The sequence below is a fragment of the Phymastichus coffea genome, unplaced genomic scaffold (assembly GCF_024137745.1).
Source record: "Phymastichus coffea isolate CEN01 unplaced genomic scaffold, Cenicafe_Pcof_1.1 PCOF00096, whole genome shotgun sequence".
Classification (NCBI taxonomy): domain Eukaryota; kingdom Metazoa; phylum Arthropoda; class Insecta; order Hymenoptera; family Eulophidae; genus Phymastichus; species Phymastichus coffea.
In genome coordinates, this window is record NW_026706907.1 from 906,023 (window position 1) to 926,301 (window position 20,279).

Here is a 20,279-nt window from a genome sequence, read left to right on the forward strand (position 1 = left end):
GCGCAGAGGAAGCGCGCAAGAGGTGAAGGTTATTGCACAGCTGAAATAGTGTTGGCTGTCCTGACTCTTATATTGCCTTTCCATCGCCGCCTACGTTGAGGTTTTTCAGTATCAGTACGCCTGCATTGCAGGTATCACGTCGACTGTTCTTGTCGAACGTACGCACACAGATACAGGCAGCGATAACACTTAATCTCTCCCTGTAGACTTCTGCTGGCATAGTATGACAGTCATGGTAAGTCGAAAGTCGATCAAATATTAACGTGTTCATGTGTAGAATCATGACAGTAAGTTGCGAAGATAAAGGCCGATAGGTGTAATGTCGCACTTGCAAAAATGTGTCCCATACGCAGATCGAATTGCGCATCGACTCGACTTGTATTACTGAGCTTCCCTTTGTAGCCTCGTTTTTCGCTTTAGATACTGATCTCTCTTGCCCCTGGGATATGTTGTGCGTGAGTTGGCCGCGCGTGCGTTTGGAGCGTTATAACAGATCGAACAACACATTGACGACTTTTTTTTATCTCAATTTCAGCGTATGCGAGCAGGCAAGTGTCCTACCGACGAGCTTAGTCTCACCAACTGTGCCATTGTCAACAGGGCTGACTTTGGCGATGATGTCAAGTGAGTGATTTGTCTTTTTCTCTCTCTCTCTCTTCTCATCGACACCTTGCATCATTCTTCTACTGTACTTTTACTTTCGTTTGCATACTCAACGACTTGTCGATGCTGTCAAGTGCACGAAGAAAGTGTATTGATTGCCGTGTCGAGAGAAAGGTGGCCTTATTTCTTCAAGGTCTTTTCTCTCTCACTATTCCAATTTTTTTTTCACTGAAATATTGTAACATTAAACGCGAACAATAATGTAAACATTAATAAATGCTAGTTGTAGTCTATGTAGTGTATTTGTAAAATATTAAAACTCAATTTTTCAGTGACCAAATTTAACTATGTGCTCATATGAGTCATCATGCTAAAATACTTTACTACTGGTTGTCTTTGAATGACAAACCTAGATGTTAGAAACTTTTAATAACTCTATACTAAGTGTAATTATTATTAATTTGATAAATTTATTTTTCCATTGTTGATGCTGAAAGAGACTTTATTTATCATATAATAAAACATAAGTGAATGAAACATGAATGAAAAATTATCTACTTATTTTTAGACATATTGAAGTATCAACTGGACCCAACCAGCACTTTATTTTCTCTGTCAAATGTTGTCCTCAAGTCGACAGGGGTACGGTGGGCTTCAGCTTGCCACAGAGAAAATGGGCAACCTTATCCCTCAATCAGGAGATCGAGGTCAAACCCTACTATTTCGATCCCTCATCTACTTCAGAATTCTTGAGCGGCATCACATTGGAAGCAGATTTTCTGCAAAAGAAAACGTGAGTATCCAACAGTCAATGAAGAAATTATCTGTTTATATATTATCTTATGAGAAATATCAATTATAGCACAACTTTGGAACCGTATGACACAGAACTTATGGCAAAAGACTTCCTCATGCAGTTTGCAGGACAAGCATTTACAGTAGGACAACAGTTAGCATTCCAATTTCAAGAGAAAAAGATGTTAGGTTTAGTTGTAAAGAGCCTAGAAGCAGCAGATCTTCAAGCAATCAAAGCTGGCCAAGAAGCCAAACCCAAAAAAACCAGAATGGGTCGACTTCTAGGCGATACTGTGGTGACATTTGAAAAGGCACCCAACTCCAGTTTGAACCTTACCGGTACGAAGCAAGGAAAAATCACGCGTCAGTCGATCATTAATCCCGACTGGGACTTTAACAAGATGGGTATTGGTGGTTTGGATAAAGAGTTCAGTGCAATCTTTAGAAGAGCTTTCGCATCCCGCGTATTCCCTCCAGAAGTAGTCATACAGCTTGGGTGCAAGCATGTCAAAGGTATTTTGTTGTATGGTCCACCTGGTACTGGTAAGACCCTCATGGCAAGGCAAATTGGACAGATGTTGAACGCGAGGGAACCTAAAATTGTCAATGGACCTCAGATTTTAGACAAATATGTTGGTGAAAGCGAGGCCAATATTAGGAGGCTGTTTGCTGATGCCGAAGAGGAAGAAAAACGAGTAAGCTTGTGGTTACTATGATCTTCAAAGTATTCATTGAATATTGATAATTGGTTTTTAATTTTTTGCCGTAGCTTGGACCAAATAGTGGACTTCACATAATAATATTCGACGAGATTGATGCAATTTGCAAAGCTAGAGGTAGCGTTGCCGGTGCCACCGGTGTACACGATACCGTGGTCAATCAGCTGCTCGCCAAAATCGATGGTGTTGAACAGCTGAATAATATCCTTGTTATTGGCATGACTAATAGACGCGACATGATTGACGAGGCTTTGATGCGACCGGGTAGATTAGAAGTAAGTATTCCGTAGAAAAAGATAATATAAAACTAATGAATTTTAAATACATCTTCGTTATTATGCCGAGTACAGGTGCAAATGGAAATCAGTTTGCCAGACGAGCATGGAAGATTTCAAATTCTTGGTATTCACACGTCGAGAATGCGGGACTACAAGAAAATCGCACCCGACGTCGATCTGAAAGAACTCGCGCTGCTTACAAAGAACTTCAGTGGTGCTGAGCTGGAAGGTCTTGTTCGTGCTGCGCAAAGTACGGCCATGAATAGGCTAATTAAGGCATCGAGCAAAGTTGAAGTGGATCCTTCTGCTATGGAAAAGCTCATGGTGTCGAGGACGGATTTCCTTCATGCACTAGAGAATGACATCAAGCCTGTAAGTATTCTAAGAAATTGCAAGTAGTTTGAATGACTACTTCCATTTGCATTTGTAATTGATTTAATTAGATAATACATGGCAAGGGCTTTTAGGAGACAAAGAGGGAATTGTTTAAAATCGAAGAAATTTCAATTCATTGAAATTTTTAATTTGTGGAAGCTTTTTATGCTCCAGTTTTATGTATAGTATTGTTTTGTAGATGCAGCTCTTAATTTTGATGTACAACTGGAAAATGTAAATTTGTAGGCTTTCGGAACGAGTGCTGAAATGTTAGAGCAACTACTTACTCGAGGTATCATCAATTGGGGCAGACCAGTGGCCGACATTCTTGCCGATGGCAATTTATATATCCAGGAAGCTCGTTCAGCTGAAGGTTCAGGTCTCGTCTCGATTTTACTCGAGGGACCACCTAATGCTGGTAAAACTGCACTCGCCGCTCAAATTGCCAAGAACTCAGACTTTCCATTCGTCAAGATTTGCACACCGGAAGACATGGTCGGTTACACAGAATCCGCGAAATGCTTATCAATCAGGAAGGTGTGGATTTTTTATTTGATTCGTTGGGTATAGTTTCATATTTCAAGGCATTGATAATGCTATTGTTATCTTTGTAGATCTTTGACGATGCGTATCGATCTCAACTCAGCTGTATCGTTGTGGACAATATCGAGCGCCTACTCGATTATGGTCCTATTGGTCCACGATATTCCAATTTGACACTGCAAGCTCTACTAGTTTTACTGAAAAAGTTACCTCCACGTGGCCGCAAACTTTTAATCCTATGTACTACAAGTCGCCGGTAGGATTCCTAGCGATGAATTATACATCATGCGATTGACAAATAGTAGAATAATTTACCATTGTTTTGTCATAGGCAAGTTTTGGAAGATATGGAACTTCTTACCGCATTCAGCACCATCCTTCATGTCCCCAATTTGTCGACACCTGACCACTTGTTGTCAGTATTGGAGGAAGTTGAGCTTTTCTCAAAAGAGGAATTGTCGTCACTTCATGCAAAACTTCAAGGAAAAAGGTAATTAATCTTTATTCGATGTGCTATTTTTCAGTAATTAGATTTCGATTCATGCGACCAAATGTTGCCTAAAGTAATTTGAAGTTTGTCAAATTAAAGTAATATTTTTACAATTATGACATTGTCGTGGAATGTGTAGCAGCCGAAACTGGGTTTTTCCTAATCGAAAGGCAAACGTACAAAGGCCAAGTCCTATCAAGTAAAGCGATCTAATTACACATAAATTAGTATTTAGATACTTAGATAGCGGCAAGCTTTTGGCAGTTTGAGTTTGCTCGCGTGTTTGTAACCTTTGTTACTTCATTGGTTCCAGTAACCATCCAGTAACCTTTGTTAATCCACTGGTTTTTGATTAAAAAGTTATCAAAAAATATTGAATGAAGAAAAGAAAAAAATGTTTGGTCACATTTTTAATCCAATACTGTGTAATAATTTACTATTTTAGTTTTACTCGTGTTATTAAGCTTTTTGTGCACGTCAAATCAAATGGATTTATCATTCATCGGAGAGTTTAAAAGTGAAAACAATATTAATAACATAATAATAATTTATTTTCACATTTTTATTATGAGTTCTGTTTGGAATTGTTTTAGTACATGTTTAGATATTTTGGACTATCCCCTATTTTTCATCGTCAACTTGTTTATAACGTAGATTATTTTGAAAATTTAATCAACCAAGTAATTGCTCACTTATTCATTGTGAGTAAAATACATTACAATTAATTTTTAATTACAGAGTTTTCATCGGAATCAAGAAACTACTAGGTCTGATCGACATGGCAAGACAGGTGGAACCGAATTATCGTGTGATCAAGTTCCTTACCAAATTGGAAGAGGAAGGCGGCCTCGAATAAAACTGTACCTTAACATGACTAAAGTTTCATTTATCTATTCGTTTAGCAAGGACTATAAGTCTATCTATAGTGAAACAACATTGTTTAGCGTAATTAGACGATACCTTGGCTTTAAATGAAAAAAGAAAAGAAAAAAAGAATAAATTAATTGGCACTGCAATTTTATTCCGAATAGGCCAATAGATTTAAATAATTAGATACTAATAGTTTAATTATTATTGTATTTAAAATTAAGTCTGACTTGGGCTTATGACCAAGAATCATTAACTTCAGTTTGTTCTAATTGACAAAGGATGCCGTATCAGATGTGCATTCCTTGGTTTTATCTGTTCGTATGTTGACATTACAATGTTATTTAATAATACAAAAGCTACTTGTTGATCAAGTCCCGAAACATTATAGAATTCCTGTATAAATAATAAACGTACATGTACAGCGTTGATTATTGTAAGCACGATTGAATATTAACATACTCATAAGCCAATAGAGAAAAAAATAGTAGTGAGGCACTTGTTTTTTTCATTAAACTACAATGTGGTAACGTGTTTTAATTTTTCTTGATTTTGTGTGTGAACGGCGTACTTCATTTCACTAATTTCTTCGGCTCAGTTCTTGGGAAAAGACAAACTGTAAGCTGTAACAAAAAGAGAAAAATGAGAATACGAAAGAAGATGAATATATTTTAAAAGTCAATTGTATAACAAATAGCTTCCATAGACTTTTTGGTAATGTAAAAGTCATGTGCTAGTTTGTCTATTTATTTTTATTTTGTGATCTTTAGAAAATCAGGAATAATGAAATCATGGAGTTGTTGTCTACATTAAATCAGATTTAAGCATTTTTGCCACCCAAAGAATTATTTTTTTAAGCATAATATACCGTGTCAATTGTTGAATGGAACGACTAGAAAAAAAATGTTGTAGATTATCTCTCTTAGCTGGAAATGTAAATGATATTTGATATTAGCCACTATTTATTGAGATCGAGCTACGAAGTCATTCCATTAGTTAATTGTACAAAGATATTTTTTTATTTATTGTTTTATACATATTTATAATTTGCATATTTTCCAAACACTAAAAGTGGCTTTAAATTATTCTACCTTATCATCTTGGTTGAAGTCAGCCGTCATAAAATATACTTCAACTGTTTCTTTTGAAAAAAACAATGTGAACATAAATTTATGTATACTCTGAATTAAATTAAATTAAAAAATCATTGTTTAAAATTATTGTTCGAAGATTGAAATATATGTATTATGTACATTTTTTCAATTGTATCTATCGCTGCTAGATTATATCAATAAATGTCAATATAATAAAAATTCGAAGTTACACTTTTAACAGTCCCAATAATACTGCCCCAAATAAAAACAATATAAGATAAGGTAATAAAAATACAAAATTTCATTAAGACTTGTTTCATTATATTTTGTTTTTTCATATTGTCGCACTTCATTTAAACAAATTAGTTTTTATAAACAACTATATGGTACATTCTTTTCTACTTTTTTTTATAAAAAATGGTTTTATATTATTTTATATTTATGAAAACAAGATGAACATGCATATTTCAACCATTTGCAATCACTTGACAATCTTATAATAAAACTTATTTATAATACTTTGAATAACAATTTTTCAATTTCCAACTTACAAATTACTTATATACAATGTAGAATGTTAAATATTTATCGCATAACTACAGTACGCAAATAAAACTGTAGACTTTGATACAAATGAAGCGAACGACTTGTCAAAAGCTAAACTACATTCAAAGAAAGTTTAAAGTTCTGAAAACTCACATAATAAGTATCATTACCGGCTTAGAAACGTTTTTTTTATTATTTTTTTATAATGTGTAACCAATCAACAACATATTTACAATCGCACTGTTTTAATTTACACTTATTAAACATTTCAATAGTAAATTCAATCGGTAAAGTTGTTAAAAGTATATTAATTACATTTTTAAAGTTTAGAATTGAGAGAATTCACTTCACATGTAATGGCAGTTGGTAGACAATAGTGATATGAATCATTTTTCGTAAAATTATTTCATTACGCCGGGCTAGGCAATAATATATAACATGTTTTTACACGTGGTACCGTAATTCATATCATCTGTTAATACTGAGCTTATAAAAATTTCTTTTAAAATTTCTCTATTTGTGCTTGGCGTCACATTCAACAACATTGTTCTCTCACCACCTATTCAAAATCAATATACACAACGCTCCCACATTAAACAAAAATACTTTTTATTTATCCTCATCGATCTTCCTCTTTGTACACACGGATATATAACGACATATTTGTACTTGCACATTTAAAATAACACTTTTTTTTACTTTTGAGACATTGTATACCTTAAAAAAGAAACACTTTTTAAAACTAATACAGAATCCAACTATTAAAAAAACAAGCTGCAAGACTCTAAAAGAAATGAAGCGTAATACCTGTATTCGAATCGTCGTATTAAAAAAAGAATAAATAAATGAAAAAAATTAAAAAAAAACAATAAATTTTCTGAGAACAAAACGAAACAGATGGCGTCTATAATATGGTACATATCACAAAAGCAACGGCAACAGTCGGAATTTGAGCTTCGAACGGACGAGAAGCAATCACGAAGGCTTGCACGAAGGAAATCTTCTTGGGGTAATACAACTGATTTGTTTGCGCCACCTTGACCGATTACGTTGGATGTTGACTTTATGGCGATTTCCTACATTGTTTGTTTCTAATTCATGTTGATCTGCCTCTTGCCTTCGCGCTTCCTCTAAAAAATTTAAAGAATATAGACTTATTAATAAATCATTAACGATTTCTAAATTAATGTAAACTATATCAGACCATTTGTGAAACCCAACGTAATTTTAATAATTGAACTGAATTAATTTGTCGCATGAGTTGAAAAATTCCAATAACCACTTACAAATATTTAGTGAAGACATATTAAACGTGAACATACAGTGTCAGAGAATCCAAAATTGTTAGTTGATAAAAGTAATAATACTCTTGTTTACTGCTAATGTTAGACTAAGAATGTCACACAGTTTATGTTCTCAAATATCAGACACTTATCAACAGCAAGAATTGGCTAAACTTTTAGAAAAATTAAAAAAAATATGTTGTTTATATGTATGAGAGAGCGTAATTTGTTACTTAAAGAAATTCATATATATGGAAAATTATAAGATAACGGTAACAAAATTATTAATTTTTACTGTTTATCAAGTTATGAAATCATAACTAGATTGTACATTCGAGTTTTCGTTAAAGTGAAAAACAATAAAAAAAAGGGTAGCGAAAATACATTACCATTGAGCTCGCGTTCTGTGTAGTAATTAATATTATTGTCAGTTCCATAATGGTGATCCATAAGATATGGTAAGACAGTCATTGTGTGCCACTCATCTCCTCTCCTTGGAGGAAATGGTACTTGTTCTAAAGTCTTTGGGGGATTGCTTGTTGTCCACCGATGATGCCTAACTTTTTGTAAAGAAAACCTAATGTCTGTATCTTTTTGTAACATTCCTTGAAGAAGCGATCTTAAATCATCTTCAACGTCTTCAGGAATAGTATATTCTCCTTTGCCTATAATTTCATACAATTTGTAAATGTTGTCACTTTGAAATGGATAAGCACCTGTTGTTATATTATATCTGAAATCCATAATACAGTCATAAATTTCTCTTCGTGAATATTATAATCATATGTATAAAATTAATGCTGACAATGTAACACCACTACTCCATATGTCTACTTTGAACCCTGCAAACGAATCACAGCCATTAGCTATTTCAGGAGGTTGAAAAGCAGGTGAGCCCTGACCAGTCGTACATGTATCATCTTTGGAAAACATGTCCAGTGCCTAAATTAAATGACTAATTATTAAGACTTGCTATAGATATGAGTAGGTATATAATGGAATTGAATTTTAAATACCTCTGCTACACCAAAGTCACTGATTTTAATGGTACCATCTAGCGTTAATAACAAATTCCCAGGTTTTATATCCTTATGAACAATACTCCTTCCATGAAGATACTCTAAGCCATCTAGTAACTGACAAAAGTAGTTATGTGCTTGCCAAAGAGGGAACTTTTTACAAGGAGAGCTTTCTAACATATCCTAAAAAATCAAAATTTACTCTATTTTATAAGGAAATTTATGAATGATGTGTAGTAAATAGCAAGAATATTGACCTGAAGCCCACCAACACAGTATTCCATAATTATATACATCTTCTCCTTTTCATCATTGTAAAGAACATCAACAAGGCCGATAACGTTTTTATGCCTTAGTATCTTCAAAAGTTGAATTTCTCTGTGGAAAAACAAATTGTAGAGCATAATTATTCCATTTTCAGAATTAGAAAATTAGTTGGAAATAAAATTATCTGATAAGCACTTGAGGTTGAATTTAGCCAGACAAACAGCAACAATAGGCTGCTAATAAATATTCAATGAATGAATCACCTTTGGACATTGCTCTCTCCATTGGGTATCCTTCGAAGCTTCTTCTTTTTTAGAATTTTCACAGCTCTCCTACAGAGTGTCTCAGAGTCCAACATCTCTTTGACCTTGCCGTAGCTGCCTTCCCCCAAGAGGTCACCCATTACATACTTGCCAATGTACTTGCAGCGCTTTTTCTCCTCGTAGATGATCTGATCAGAGGCAACTCTGTGGAAGAACGTGTTGCCGTCATCGACACCGTTGAGGCATTCAATTTCATCACTGATATCTCCCCACGTGACCGGCTCGAGGTCCTGGAAGATATCGTCGTCCGGCTCGTAGATATTCATCTTCTTTCGTTGTGTGTATCCGTCGTCGTGTCTTGTCTCGTGATTTTTAACCTAGAATTTAAACTGCCGGCGAGCCATTGACCATCACCACACCAATTACATTTGCAGATTTAGACTCGTCCTGGACGACGCTTCACTACCGTGGCTCGCTCCATTTACTCAGTTTTCCTCCTCTCGAGCTGGTAAACAACGAGACATTCTTTTTCCGCGCACACATATGCAAGTACACGGATGCTACTTTAAAAATGGTTTTTAACAGACGCCATTGTGTGTGATATGAATGCGTGTGTGTCATACGCGTGAAATCCTCCACCGTAGTACAAGCTACGAAACGTGAGCGTTCGCTCGGTACTCACTGCGTACTGCTCAGCTGAACTCACACGTAGACACCACAGCAAATCATTACGTTTGCCGGGAAACGATGGAAACAAAAATGTATGAAGCGATAAGAAAGGGCGATTCGGTATTTATTTCATAATTTTTTAATCTACAATATCCCACATCACATCGTCACTATTATCTTACAATCCGATGTGTTTTCTTGACGAAAGCTAAAATTACTTTTTAATTATCCAGTCTCATTATTTTTTATAAATTTATGATTCTAACAAAAATTATACAAGTAATTTATACTGTTGAGCTTAAAAATTAAATTATTAAAAAACATTTAGAACCCGACGGTAGTTGAAAAGTAGTAAAAACGAGATATAGCAATACATAGTACTAAACCATATCATATACCTTTACCAATGATCAAAAAGAAAAGTTGCAGAGAATTGTATCAATTTAAACTATATTAAAATTATATCCTGTTAAAGTCTTATAATCATATACTTATTAATATTTAAAAGAATGTGAATTAATTAATTGAAGTTAATAAAGCGACTGATAGAAAAAAGTGAACATCCTAATTATTAGAATCAATTATGAACAGAAACCATTGTAATTATTAATAAATACAAAAGTTGTATTTACTTTTCGCAGCTGCGCGGCGATGTACAACGCCATCCTACGGTGACATGTTACTCCATCTCAATATCAGTGATGAGAGTGCATCTGCCTGCACACGATACGAACAACCAAAACGTAAAAAGTGAACCGAGATGCGAGACTTGCGCGTGAGGAACTTTGCTCGTTAGGTACCTGCTTAACTATCAAGAGACACTTCAAGCGTATACTGCTACGACTTATTATTTTTCAACTACAATTTGTGATATATCAGTCGAAGTTCAGACATCCGAGAACGCAAATGTGCAGTAAATAATAGAAATATCAATAGTCAAGCAATTGGTTGAACAAGGATGGCGAGAAATTTGCAAGCTTTACTACCGCTACTGATCGTCTTCGTTTTGGAACAGTGTCAAGCCGAGCTTTTCTATAACATCATCAAACAAGAAGACCCTTGTGTTAACCGATGCAAGGATGCACCTCTACCGCTTACAAATGTACGTTACATTCGATATTGTTGATCCAATGATTAATGCGAATCTACATAAATGATTGATATGAAACGTTATACCGCGGTTGTAGAAGGACATCGATCCTGAGGGTAAATATGTGACTACTTGCTGTCAGAGGGGCTGCAGGTTCTTTAATTTGGTCGACTTACGACGCGAATTGGAGCCAAGCAACTTAAACACAAATGCAAGCTTAGATGCTTGCGACTCAAGTGAGTTTAATTGCATGATGCTTAAATACATAAATCTCATTTTTAATCGTCTATTTTTTTTTCAGCTTGTACAGAAGCTTACACTGTCATACAAGACTTGATAGCCTGTCGAATTGGATGTGCTTTTATGGCAAATCAGCTTGTTAGTGGCTTATCATCCCTCTTCTCAATTGCTATTCGCATTGAAGATGGTTCTCATCCTAATATACTTTTCATGTCACCTGATATTCCTGACAATGATTTGTTAGCTGATCCCGGATTAGGAAAGGAAATCTTACCTGGGTGGTGGGACACTGATGGTTTTAAATTACCAGAAACTTACTTCAAGACTGTTCCTATTGATTCTGGAGTATGTAAAAAATGATAAAATTGAAACCAAATATATAATGTATTGTTTTGTCAATATGACGCTATTATTTTACAGACAGTGGATTATGGCATTCCATCAGAATATATAATAGAAAGCGAAAAGTCAACATCAATTCCTGGGTCAGATTGGCTTCAGTGTGCATCGCGCCATACAGGTATACCTCGTTGGCTACTGGCATTTGTGATTGCATCTGCTGCTCTGTCTGCTCTTTGGTTATGTTTATCTCCTGATAAATCACCTGAACCAATAGAAAAAGTACATCTAGTCAGTCGAAGTATTCCTAATAAGGTTACAGTGTACCTACCCGATGAAGCTCCTTTATATAAAAAACCACCCCCGAAGTACGATGAGATTGTGAATATACATCAACCAAATTTTGAGGTTTAGATTAGATGAAAGTAAGATAAACTTGTTTTACATACTTTTTATTATAAAGCAAAACAGTTTAGTCCAGAAAATCACTACTATTTTATACAATCACACTGAAATTCAAGTAGTTTCAAAAATATTTCCTTTTTACCAATTGTTGAAATTCAATATATCATTAGGGCATTATTTTAATTATTTAAGTGAATCAGAAATTTTCAAGCTAATAAATTATAAAAAAGAAGATAGAAGTCTTTTATTGCAAATACTACATATATAGAGCTCTCATTCAAAATCATAAGTAAATAAATCAAACTGAAGGTAGACATTAGATATATGTAATTAATACGATCTCCAATAATATATACAATAATTATTAATATTTTGATCTCAGCAAATAATCCTGATAACTTTAAGATGACCTGTGGTTAACCAGCAGGAGGCATAAATGTACAATTTTGATTGTATGTTAAAAAGTAATAAGATTACCAAAGATGTGAATGTGATATGTATCATCGCTATAACACTCAACCCATTACTTATAAGAATCATCACTTTAGTATTTGAATCGTTTCATGTTATAAAATTTGAGTACTGGATTTTAAATACTTAATTACTGTGTAGTAATGATGAAGATTCGAAATGAATATTATTTTTTCTATAGGCTTAAGAATTGTAATTGATTGGAACAAGGAAAAGTTTAATACTATTGAAAGAGAAATTTTATTATATTTAGCGATATAGAAAATATTAAAATTGCATTGTAAAGATTTATTTTAATTTATGAATCACGTTTATATTTAATCTATGTAAGACTTGAAATGTGATATGACGTGCTCCAGTGACCCATTTTTAAGTTGCTGTACGAAATTTCAACTTAATAGATTATTATGAAGCTTGTTGAGCTATAATGAATTTGATTAAATAAATGTAAATTACTAATGTCGTAGTTAATTGTAATTCCAAAAAATTAAGGTATTGACGATCAATAAAAAGTCAACGTAAAGCGTTCAGTGGAAAACATTGTTTTTATTTTACAAAATTCACACATCTTATACTAGGAAACTTTTTTACAATTGTATAATACAAAGTTTGTTGCCTTAGATGTAACATGGACTCATAAAAGACTAGTACTGTGAAGTACTTTTTTCATGGAAATTAATAATACTTACTCAATATAGATAAATGAATTTAGTTATTGCAATATGTACAAGGCTGAATGCACTTGGTTTAAGAATATTCACATAAAGATAATAAAATTAAACTAAAATAGACGCGTAATCAATAAAAAACTTTACAAAAGTAAGTAAATGAACAATGAAAACTATGTAATAATCCTAAAGCCAATAAAGTTTAGTGTCGTCACGTCGGTGTTGCAATATAGTTACGTAACGCCAAATTTTTAAAGCTGGACCCATTAATAAGCCAAATTTGTTGATAATGTCAGATCTTTTTAAAAGCATTAACGTGGCACCATCGATTTCCTGAAATTCCAAGAAAAGTATTGATTAGTTACTTTTATTAGTTATTTTATCAAAACACTTACAAATTTTTCAATAGAACACTTTTTGAGTACATACCTCAGTTTTAAAAATTTTCGATTCATGAGGAAAGTATCTATAGAAATACTGAAAAACTTGTTCAATGCTCCAATCTGATGCATCTGGAATATTTGGATCTATGGCTTCTTCTTCTTCTTCTGGGTGCTCTAATGAACGTCTTACAGGAGAAACTTGTGTTATGATTCGTGAAATGGTCGCGGTAGTAGTGTTATTTGACTTGTGCTCAGAAGTGTTATTATTGTTAGAATAGTTATTGTTAGAGCTTGAGTTATGCGATGAAGACTTGAAATGATGCTTCTGATTGCATGGGCTGCAGTACCATTTACTTTTTGATATTGGTATACGAGGGGTGTGACAGGAAATATGGTATGCATCATCACAATTGTAACAAGTAACTAGTGGCCCCTTTAACAAACATTTGAAATCGTTAGCAACATCTTAGAAAATGTCCTATAAATAATAAAATTATATTATATATTATTTGTACATACCACATCTGAAGTTTCATAACAAACCACACAAGTCTTGCACCTTTCACATTGCCAGCTAGTATTTACTTTGATAATCATTTCTTCTGGTGTGTAGATACACGATGGATGAGCTAAAATAATAATGGAAACGTTAGATGAATGTGATAAATATAAACATTTGGATATAACCAATTATGATATTCTTACCTCTGACTGTGCAATCTCTACAAGCTATGAGAGATTCTGTTTTGTTTTTAGAACACAAACTACATTGTCTATTTGGATCTTTTGGACTTTCTTTCAGAGTAGCAGTCTTAGTTTCTTGTGCATCCTGTTGATTAGGCAGTACTTTGGAGTATCTTCCTCGCTTCTTTTTCACAACCATATTGTCTGATGGATCGAATACTTTTTTTGCTCGCTATAAATTGAAAAAACATATTTATAATTTGTTTTATCAATAAAAAAGAAATTAAGATAAAGTAAAAAAACTTTGAAAAAACTGACCTTTCTTCTGGCACTCCTAAAACCTCCAGCATTGGTATGGGATGGAGTAGGTGATGGATTAGTTGAGCTTATGCCAGCATCTCCATCTCGGTCATCCTCATCAGTGTATATGTCTTCATCTTTTTTATCGTCATAACTCTTGTAACTGGAACTTTTTCTACACGATTCAAACTTAAACTCAAGATCTGTTGAATCGTCAGTTCTGACACAAAGTCTCTGTTTCCTCTCTGTTTTTGATTTTCGCTGAGTAGGCTGAGCTGCTACTCCATTCTTTGGTTCTTCCTTTATGGCAACTGGTGAGTTTGATGCCTGGCCATTCTGCTTGTTCTCCTTTCTGTATCCATTCTCAAGTTTAACTGAACCAATATTAAAATTAAAAATAATGTTCAAATAATTTTTTACCATTAACAATATCTAATGTACTTACCATTGACATCTTTAGACCTACTAATATTATCATCTGGTCTCCTACCTACAATGATTTCATAGCAATCTTCCGTTTCCATATTCTCAATATCTGTCTTCGAAGTTTGATTTGACTTGGGGGTATTGGAGCTGGAGTCCTGATCATCTGTAGAATCCTTAGAATCTGACTCTGCATCAGGCTGACTAACTACTTTTGCCGATGTGGAAGAAATTTTTCCTTTAGCATTACCATTGACGGCTGCAGCACCAGCATTTGGAGGAACCATGGAATAATTTCCATTAGATAATTTTACCAGGTTGCCACTTGCAACCTCTCTGCCCAGGAAATCCTCGACCATTCGTTTTGACGTTGGATTTAAAACGCCTTCCACTAACTGCTCAATTAACCTAGATAATATACATAGTCTCTTATGTGAAATCGAGGTAACAACATTGTGACGTAACGCTAGATATGTTTTGTTATTGTTATCATGTCAAGAAAGATTTTAATATTTTTGAATGTGTCTCGCCATTGCATAACTTAACATTGATTTTTCAAAATGATCCATGCTTAAAAATTCATATGAGAATAATTAATATCCAAGTTTTATTAATTTACGTAATAAAATAATCGTACACCAATAGAACATAACCTATTATTCCGATTGTCAAATTTATTTATGCATGACAATGATATGCAATATTGCCGATTGTCACCAAAATTTTTTCCAACTTACATTTTCATAAGAAACAGTCTTCTCTCTCAGTCATAATATATGACAGCTTTGTTAAAATTTCAACAGACCCTTTTCACTTTTAAAATCTAAATGTTTTACTGCTCCAAACGAGAAAATGCAACTTACAAATAATATTTTCAGCCCAGCGTCTTTATATATCTACATGATATAGGTTAATCCAATGAAAGAGTTTGAGCTCGTTTTTATGCATAAACACAATCGCAATGACAACGCGAGGGGAAGAAAAACAAAATTTTCATTGAATTTGGAAGCCTTCTTGGAGCAATATCCGACGCGGCTGCTTTTTAAAACTGTGGTAACTCGAAAGTGAACGTTTGGAGCGTTCTAGTAGCGAACTGTACGTGTGTGCGTGTGCGTGCGCGCTATGTATATGCACACAATGCCGTAGTATCTAGTGTGCGTACAGGAGTAAAATGAATTTAATTGAACAATAGTATGAATGGGGTTAGTTTACACTGTGATTGTTAGTTAGACTATTACAATCTGTTATTTTACAATTTTTACAAAAAAAATCACATTTGTTATGTAAAGTCAAACTATGGTATGAATAAACAATATTGTCTAATAACCCGTAATAAAAATATATCAAAGACATGTTTTGCCGATTAGACATAAATAATAATGTCGAGATAAAGTAATGGGCGTTTTGAAAACTATATAAATTTTGACAATCGTCGAATACAAGCGCGAGGGTCGGCTGAATTCGCTTCGACATTATAAATGTATATAGGGTCGTGCTCTTGTTGCTTCGATGGTTCTGCCTTATTGTTGGCGCGATGCTGGGCTGAGTCCGCCATAAAAAGGGAAAGCGAGAGAGAGAGAGAGAGAGAGAGAGAGAGAGAGAGAGAGAGAGAGAGAGAGAGAGAGAGAGAGAGAGAGAGAGAGAGAGAGAGAGAGAGAAAGACTGTTCGAGCGCGTCACAAGAGCACCAGTGTTGGCGTGCAAATGTGTCCAAGAATAAATGACAAGCATCTTCGAAGCCATTGGAATATCGTCTGAGTGCGTGAATATCGCTATCCGAAAAGCATTCGACTGATTATTGCGACTAACAAACGCACGTTCCGGCGACGAAACAATCCCACTCGTCATCCGTATCGAAGCGTTGAAATAAGCGAGCGCGCGATAAAAACGAAGTCAGCACAGACCAAACACTCGACAAGTGTAATTCCAAGAAGGGTCAGCGCCAAAATGAGAGAGAGAGAGAGAGAAAGCGCGCTGGGAAGCGAACATGTAGATTTGCCTTACGTATGAATATCGAAAGAGAACTCACTTGAGAGCAGGCACTCCTTGGTCGAGGTAGTCGGGATCCGCGATAAGCAGCTGGGCCACGGCCCTAGAGACCATCATCGAGTTGTACTTCTCCTTGACGAAGCCCTCCGGTCGGTTTTTGTACAGCTGTAGCCTGGTCCACTTGCTGGCATTTCGGTAGCTGGTGTGGCCCTTGTAGTCGACCTGGATGACTTTCTCGGACTCGAGGAGCAGGTGAAGATCGGCGATGGTGTCGCGCGCGTCGACGGCAAACTTGCGCAGCAGGTAGTTGCAGATGCGATCGGCGTCGGGTCTAGCTTTTCGTCGACGTAGCTGGTCGATCGCCTCGAGTATCTGGTCCTCGTGCTCCACCGGCGGCTGTGGCTGTTCCTGCGCTGCCGCATCTTCCGGGACAGCCGCGGCCTGCTCCTCCAGCGGCTGCGGTTCTTGCGTCGCCGCCGGCTGCTCCTCCTGCGACTGCTGTTCCTGCGCCACAGCCTGTTGCTCCGCTGCCGCGGGCTGCGATTCCTGCGTCGCGGCCGGCTGCTCCTGCGGCGACTGCTCTTCCGCCACGATCTGCTCCTCTTGTGGCTGCTGCTCCTGCGCCGCGGCCAGCTCCTCCCGCGGCTGCTGGTTTGGCGCCGCGACCTGCTGCTCCTGCGGCTGAGGCGCGACGGCCTGCTCTTCCGACTGCTCCTGCTGCTGCGTCACAGTCGGTTGCTGTTGCTTCTGTTCCGCGGGTTGACGTTGCACCGTGGCCTGCTGTTGAGCCACGGGCCGTCGTTGCGCCGCGGCCTGCTCCTGCTGGGCGGCCGTTCGAGCTTGTAACGCTTGCTGTTGGCGGATTTTGCGCGCGCGACGCGCTGCCTTGTCCACCGGCTGTCGCTTTGGCGGCTTCACCGTGGTGCTCGCCATGCTTCGTGCGCGCAGCTCTCTGCAAATGATCCAAGCGTCGACGTTAGCCACTCGGGCTGCAGAGTCGCGCCGGTGCGTCGCTCGCTCTCCGCGCTGACTGTCGCGCGAAGAAGCGCTGGCGCGTCGAAACGAGGCGAGCCGTCGGCGGCGCGCTTCTCTTTTATCGCGGCGCGACCGCGCGCGCGCGAGAGCGAGAGAGGGAGAGAGAGAGAGAGAGAGAGAGCGGAGGCGCAGCAGTGCATTTGAAAAAGCGGAGAGCGAGCGGCGGACGTGTCGCACGGGCGCGCGCGCGCGCGCGCGCCGCTCGGCGTGTCGTATCGACGAAAAACGCTCGGCGCGCAGCGAGTGCCGTTAGATCGGCCCGCGCGGGGAGAAAAACTGTCCGGCGCACCTAGCCCGTTTTCAGTTATTTCTGCGCGCAAGACGGCAGTGCGAGACGCGCGGAACGTGACTCACGCGCGCACCTCGCCACCACGGGCGAGCGCACACCCACGCGTGCTTTCGGCCGCAGGGTAAAGCGCACGAGACGCGCGGCGCGTTATCTGCCGCGCTGGCCTCTCGACTGGATCGCGTTCGATGATGGCGCTCGATCGAGCGCGGCTATATCTATATAGTGTGGCCTGGCGGCGGCAGGCAATTAGCGCGCGCTCGGACCTCGCCGCGACTGCACGATCGCGCACGCACCAGCGCCGACGCGACGGCCAGCGAGATCATCTTCGATAGACGCGTCGGTGAGGACGGCACCTGTCTGCCGGAAGCGGAAGTCTCCTCGGGCTCACTCACGGCGCAGCTGCAATTATCGCGGCTCCAAATTGCATTTTCGCTCGAGGCGAGCAAGCGAGCGAGCGAGCGAGCGAGCGAGCGAGCGAGCGAGAGACAGACGTACAGAGACGAGACAGAGAGAGAGAGAGAGAGAGAGAGTGTGTGAGAGAGAGAGCGAAACTGCAACGGAGCGACGACGGTCGCGGCGAGACGCGCGCGCGCGCGCATGCTTGTACACACACGTGTGCCGTTTCTGCTCTGCGCGCGGCCCACCGCCGCCGCATCCTGACGACTCGCTAACTCTTGCTCCGTTCCCGGCCGTCGCCGCCGCCGCCGCCGCCGCATATATATAGGTATAGAGTACATCGATCGCATCGATTTCGAGGTTACACGCTACGCGAGAGAAAGACGGAGAGCGAGAGCGCGCGACCGAGCGAACCTCCCCCTTTTTTCCGCGGACGACCGCGACACGTGTGGAAATGCGCCATCCCGATGCACTGCTCGCTCTGTTCGCCTCGCCTCCTGGCGAAATAATGCGACGCGTGTGCGTGGCCGCGCGGACGAGAAACGCGCGTCGCCGCGGACGGCGAGGCGATGCTGCGAAAAACGGGCTTTTAAAGGGCGAACGACGGCGGCGACATATTTCGGGGAATTCGATCGCGCGCGGTGGCGGCGCGCTGCGAGAGCGAGAGAGAAAGAGAGCGAGCGCGACCGCCCGTGCCCGAGAAGAGAGAAAAACATGGAACCGCGCTCGCTTGCGCTCCCGCGAGGAAGAGAGAGAGAAAGCTCCCTCTCGGCACGCAATCGCGCAAGTGGATGCGGAACGAGCGGCGCGTTTCCACGGGCGATAAGCGCCGATGCATTGGCAACACGCGGTGCGGGACGCGCGCCCGCCGAGCGCCGTCGTGACTGCGTGCTTGTCGCGCGAATTGTGCATCGCTGGGAAAAGCGTGCGCGCGCGCGCGTGCGTGCGTGTGCGGGAGACCAGGTGCCGGGCGCGGCTTTTCGAACTACTCCGTGCGTGCGCGCCGCGCGCACGATGGCCGGCCGCTCTCGCTCTCTCTCTCACTCCCTCTGTCGCTCTCTCGCTCTATATGCCACCGCGCGAACGATCACACTTTGCAAAGGCCTTCGTTATTGCCCAAGCTAAAAGACCAACGCACCTGCGCGTTTGTTATTTGGAAATCGTGGCAATGCCTGCACGTACCTGACGAGGACACTTTGGACGAAGGAGTTGTACGCCGAGCGGCTGAGCGTGGGCACGGGCTGACCACCAAAAGTGCGCGACGATATTCGTCGAGCGATACAGGCGCAGCTGAAGAGGATCCGACAAACTTGAGGCGACGCTCTAAGATCAACTGGCTGCTCACTGCGCGGTGCCCGGCGCGAAACTGACGGATATATCGCAGCGGAGCAAGTGAGAGAGTCAGCGCACGAGAGCGACGGAGAGGGAGGGAGGCTCGAAGGTGAAATCCCCGCCTCCGCTGCGCGCGCGCCAGCTTGCTTTGCCTGCCTGCTGGCTGGCTGCTGCTGCTGCTGTGCTGTCCGCCGTCACTGTGAGCTTGCTGAAAAGCAGAAGAGCGCGTATGTGTGCGCGCGTGCCCTGTATAGGTGTGACGGTCAGGTGACCAACGCACTCTTTGGGATTCTCTCGTTAATGTTTCTCGCTGCCGTCTCGATTATGTTTTTCTCATTCCGAGCCTCTAACTCTTGCCAGTGGAATTTTTCAGCCCTTTTATAAAAATCCTACGGGGATCCGACATGGCGATGCGTGCGCGCCCA

At 39.4% G+C, this 20,279-nt stretch overlaps 4 protein-coding genes across 4 annotated transcripts; 2 read left to right on the forward strand and 2 right to left on the reverse strand.

Moving 5' to 3' along the window:
- The first annotated feature begins 81 nt into the window (after positions 1–81).
- Positions 82–5,976, forward strand: LOC131669679 (vesicle-fusing ATPase 1-like). Its single transcript, XM_058944735.1, has 10 exons — positions 82–235; positions 536–624; positions 1,172–1,396; positions 1,466–2,093; positions 2,168–2,392; positions 2,468–2,767; positions 3,017–3,307; positions 3,385–3,569; positions 3,645–3,803; positions 4,542–5,976. The coding sequence occupies exons 1-10, from the start codon at positions 224–226 to the stop codon at positions 4,657–4,659; spliced, it is 2,232 nt and encodes a 743-aa protein (XP_058800718.1). The 5' UTR covers positions 82–223; the 3' UTR covers positions 4,660–5,976.
- Positions 5,977–6,106: 130 nt separating this feature from the next.
- LOC131669697 (serine/threonine-protein kinase STK11) lies at positions 6,107–9,831 on the reverse strand. The gene is made up of 6 exons (XM_058944773.1): positions 9,143–9,831; positions 8,870–8,990; positions 8,610–8,795; positions 8,399–8,535; positions 7,983–8,326; positions 6,107–7,440 (listed from the first exon to the last, which is right to left on the reverse strand). Exons 1-6 carry the CDS (start codon positions 9,466–9,468, stop codon positions 7,286–7,288), a joined length of 1,269 nt encoding a protein of 422 aa, XP_058800756.1. The 5' UTR covers positions 9,469–9,831; the 3' UTR covers positions 6,107–7,285.
- Positions 9,832–10,505: 674 nt separating this feature from the next.
- On the forward strand, positions 10,506–12,873 carry LOC131669682 (uncharacterized). Its single transcript, XM_058944738.1, has 4 exons — positions 10,506–10,913; positions 10,999–11,137; positions 11,203–11,486; positions 11,562–12,873. The coding sequence occupies exons 1-4, from the start codon at positions 10,770–10,772 to the stop codon at positions 11,892–11,894; spliced, it is 900 nt and encodes a 299-aa protein (XP_058800721.1). The 5' UTR covers positions 10,506–10,769; the 3' UTR covers positions 11,895–12,873.
- A 200-nt stretch (positions 12,874–13,073) lies between these two features.
- Positions 13,074–20,011, reverse strand: LOC131669681 (uncharacterized). Its single transcript, XM_058944737.1, has 8 exons — positions 19,705–20,011; positions 16,843–17,754; positions 14,837–15,222; positions 14,410–14,765; positions 14,113–14,323; positions 13,927–14,036; positions 13,454–13,840; positions 13,074–13,357 (listed from the first exon to the last, which is right to left on the reverse strand). Exons 2-8 carry the CDS (start codon positions 17,733–17,735, stop codon positions 13,211–13,213), a joined length of 2,490 nt encoding a protein of 829 aa, XP_058800720.1. The 5' UTR covers positions 17,736–17,754; positions 19,705–20,011; the 3' UTR covers positions 13,074–13,210.
- Between the last annotated feature and the right edge of the window lie 268 nt (positions 20,012–20,279).

What these genes read in the sequence shown, in the direction of transcription:
- LOC131669682 (XM_058944738.1), top strand. Translation starts at nt 10,770, where the DNA reads ATGGCGAGAAATTTGCAAGCTTTACTACCGCTACTGATCGTCTTCGTT. An exon ending in CACCTCTACCGCTTACAAAT is followed by an intron (nt 10,914 to 10,998) that starts GTACGTTACATT and finishes CCGCGGTTGTAG; the next exon opens with AAGGACATCGATCCTGAGGG. An exon ending in CTTAGATGCTTGCGACTCAA is followed by an intron (nt 11,138 to 11,202) that starts GTGAGTTTAATT and finishes TTTTTTTTTCAG; the next exon opens with CTTGTACAGAAGCTTACACT.
- LOC131669679 (XM_058944735.1), top strand. An exon ending in GACTTTGGCGATGATGTCAA is followed by an intron (nt 625 to 1,171) that starts GTGAGTGATTTG and finishes ACTTATTTTTAG; the next exon opens with ACATATTGAAGTATCAACTG. An exon ending in AATGCTTATCAATCAGGAAG is followed by an intron (nt 3,308 to 3,384) that starts GTGTGGATTTTT and finishes TTATCTTTGTAG; the next exon opens with ATCTTTGACGATGCGTATCG.
- LOC131669697 (XM_058944773.1), bottom strand. Translation starts at nt 9,468, where the DNA reads ATGAATATCTACGAGCCGGACGACGATATCTTCCAGGACCTCGAGCCG. An exon ending in ACTGTGTTGGTGGGCTTCAG is followed by an intron (nt 8,796 to 8,869) that starts GTCAATATTCTT and finishes TTGATTTTTTAG; the next exon opens with GATATGTTAGAAAGCTCTCC. An exon ending in GTGACTTTGGTGTAGCAGAG is followed by an intron (nt 8,536 to 8,609) that starts GTATTTAAAATT and finishes CATTTAATTTAG; the next exon opens with GCACTGGACATGTTTTCCAA.
- LOC131669681 (XM_058944737.1), bottom strand. Translation starts at nt 17,735, where the DNA reads ATGGCGAGCACCACGGTGAAGCCGCCAAAGCGACAGCCGGTGGACAAG. An exon ending in CAAGGAGTGCCTGCTCTCAA is followed by an intron (nt 15,223 to 16,842) that starts GTGAGTTCTCTT and finishes TATATTATCTAG; the next exon opens with GTTAATTGAGCAGTTAGTGG. An exon ending in TAGGTCTAAAGATGTCAATG is followed by an intron (nt 14,766 to 14,836) that starts GTAAGTACATTA and finishes ATATTGGTTCAG; the next exon opens with TTAAACTTGAGAATGGATAC.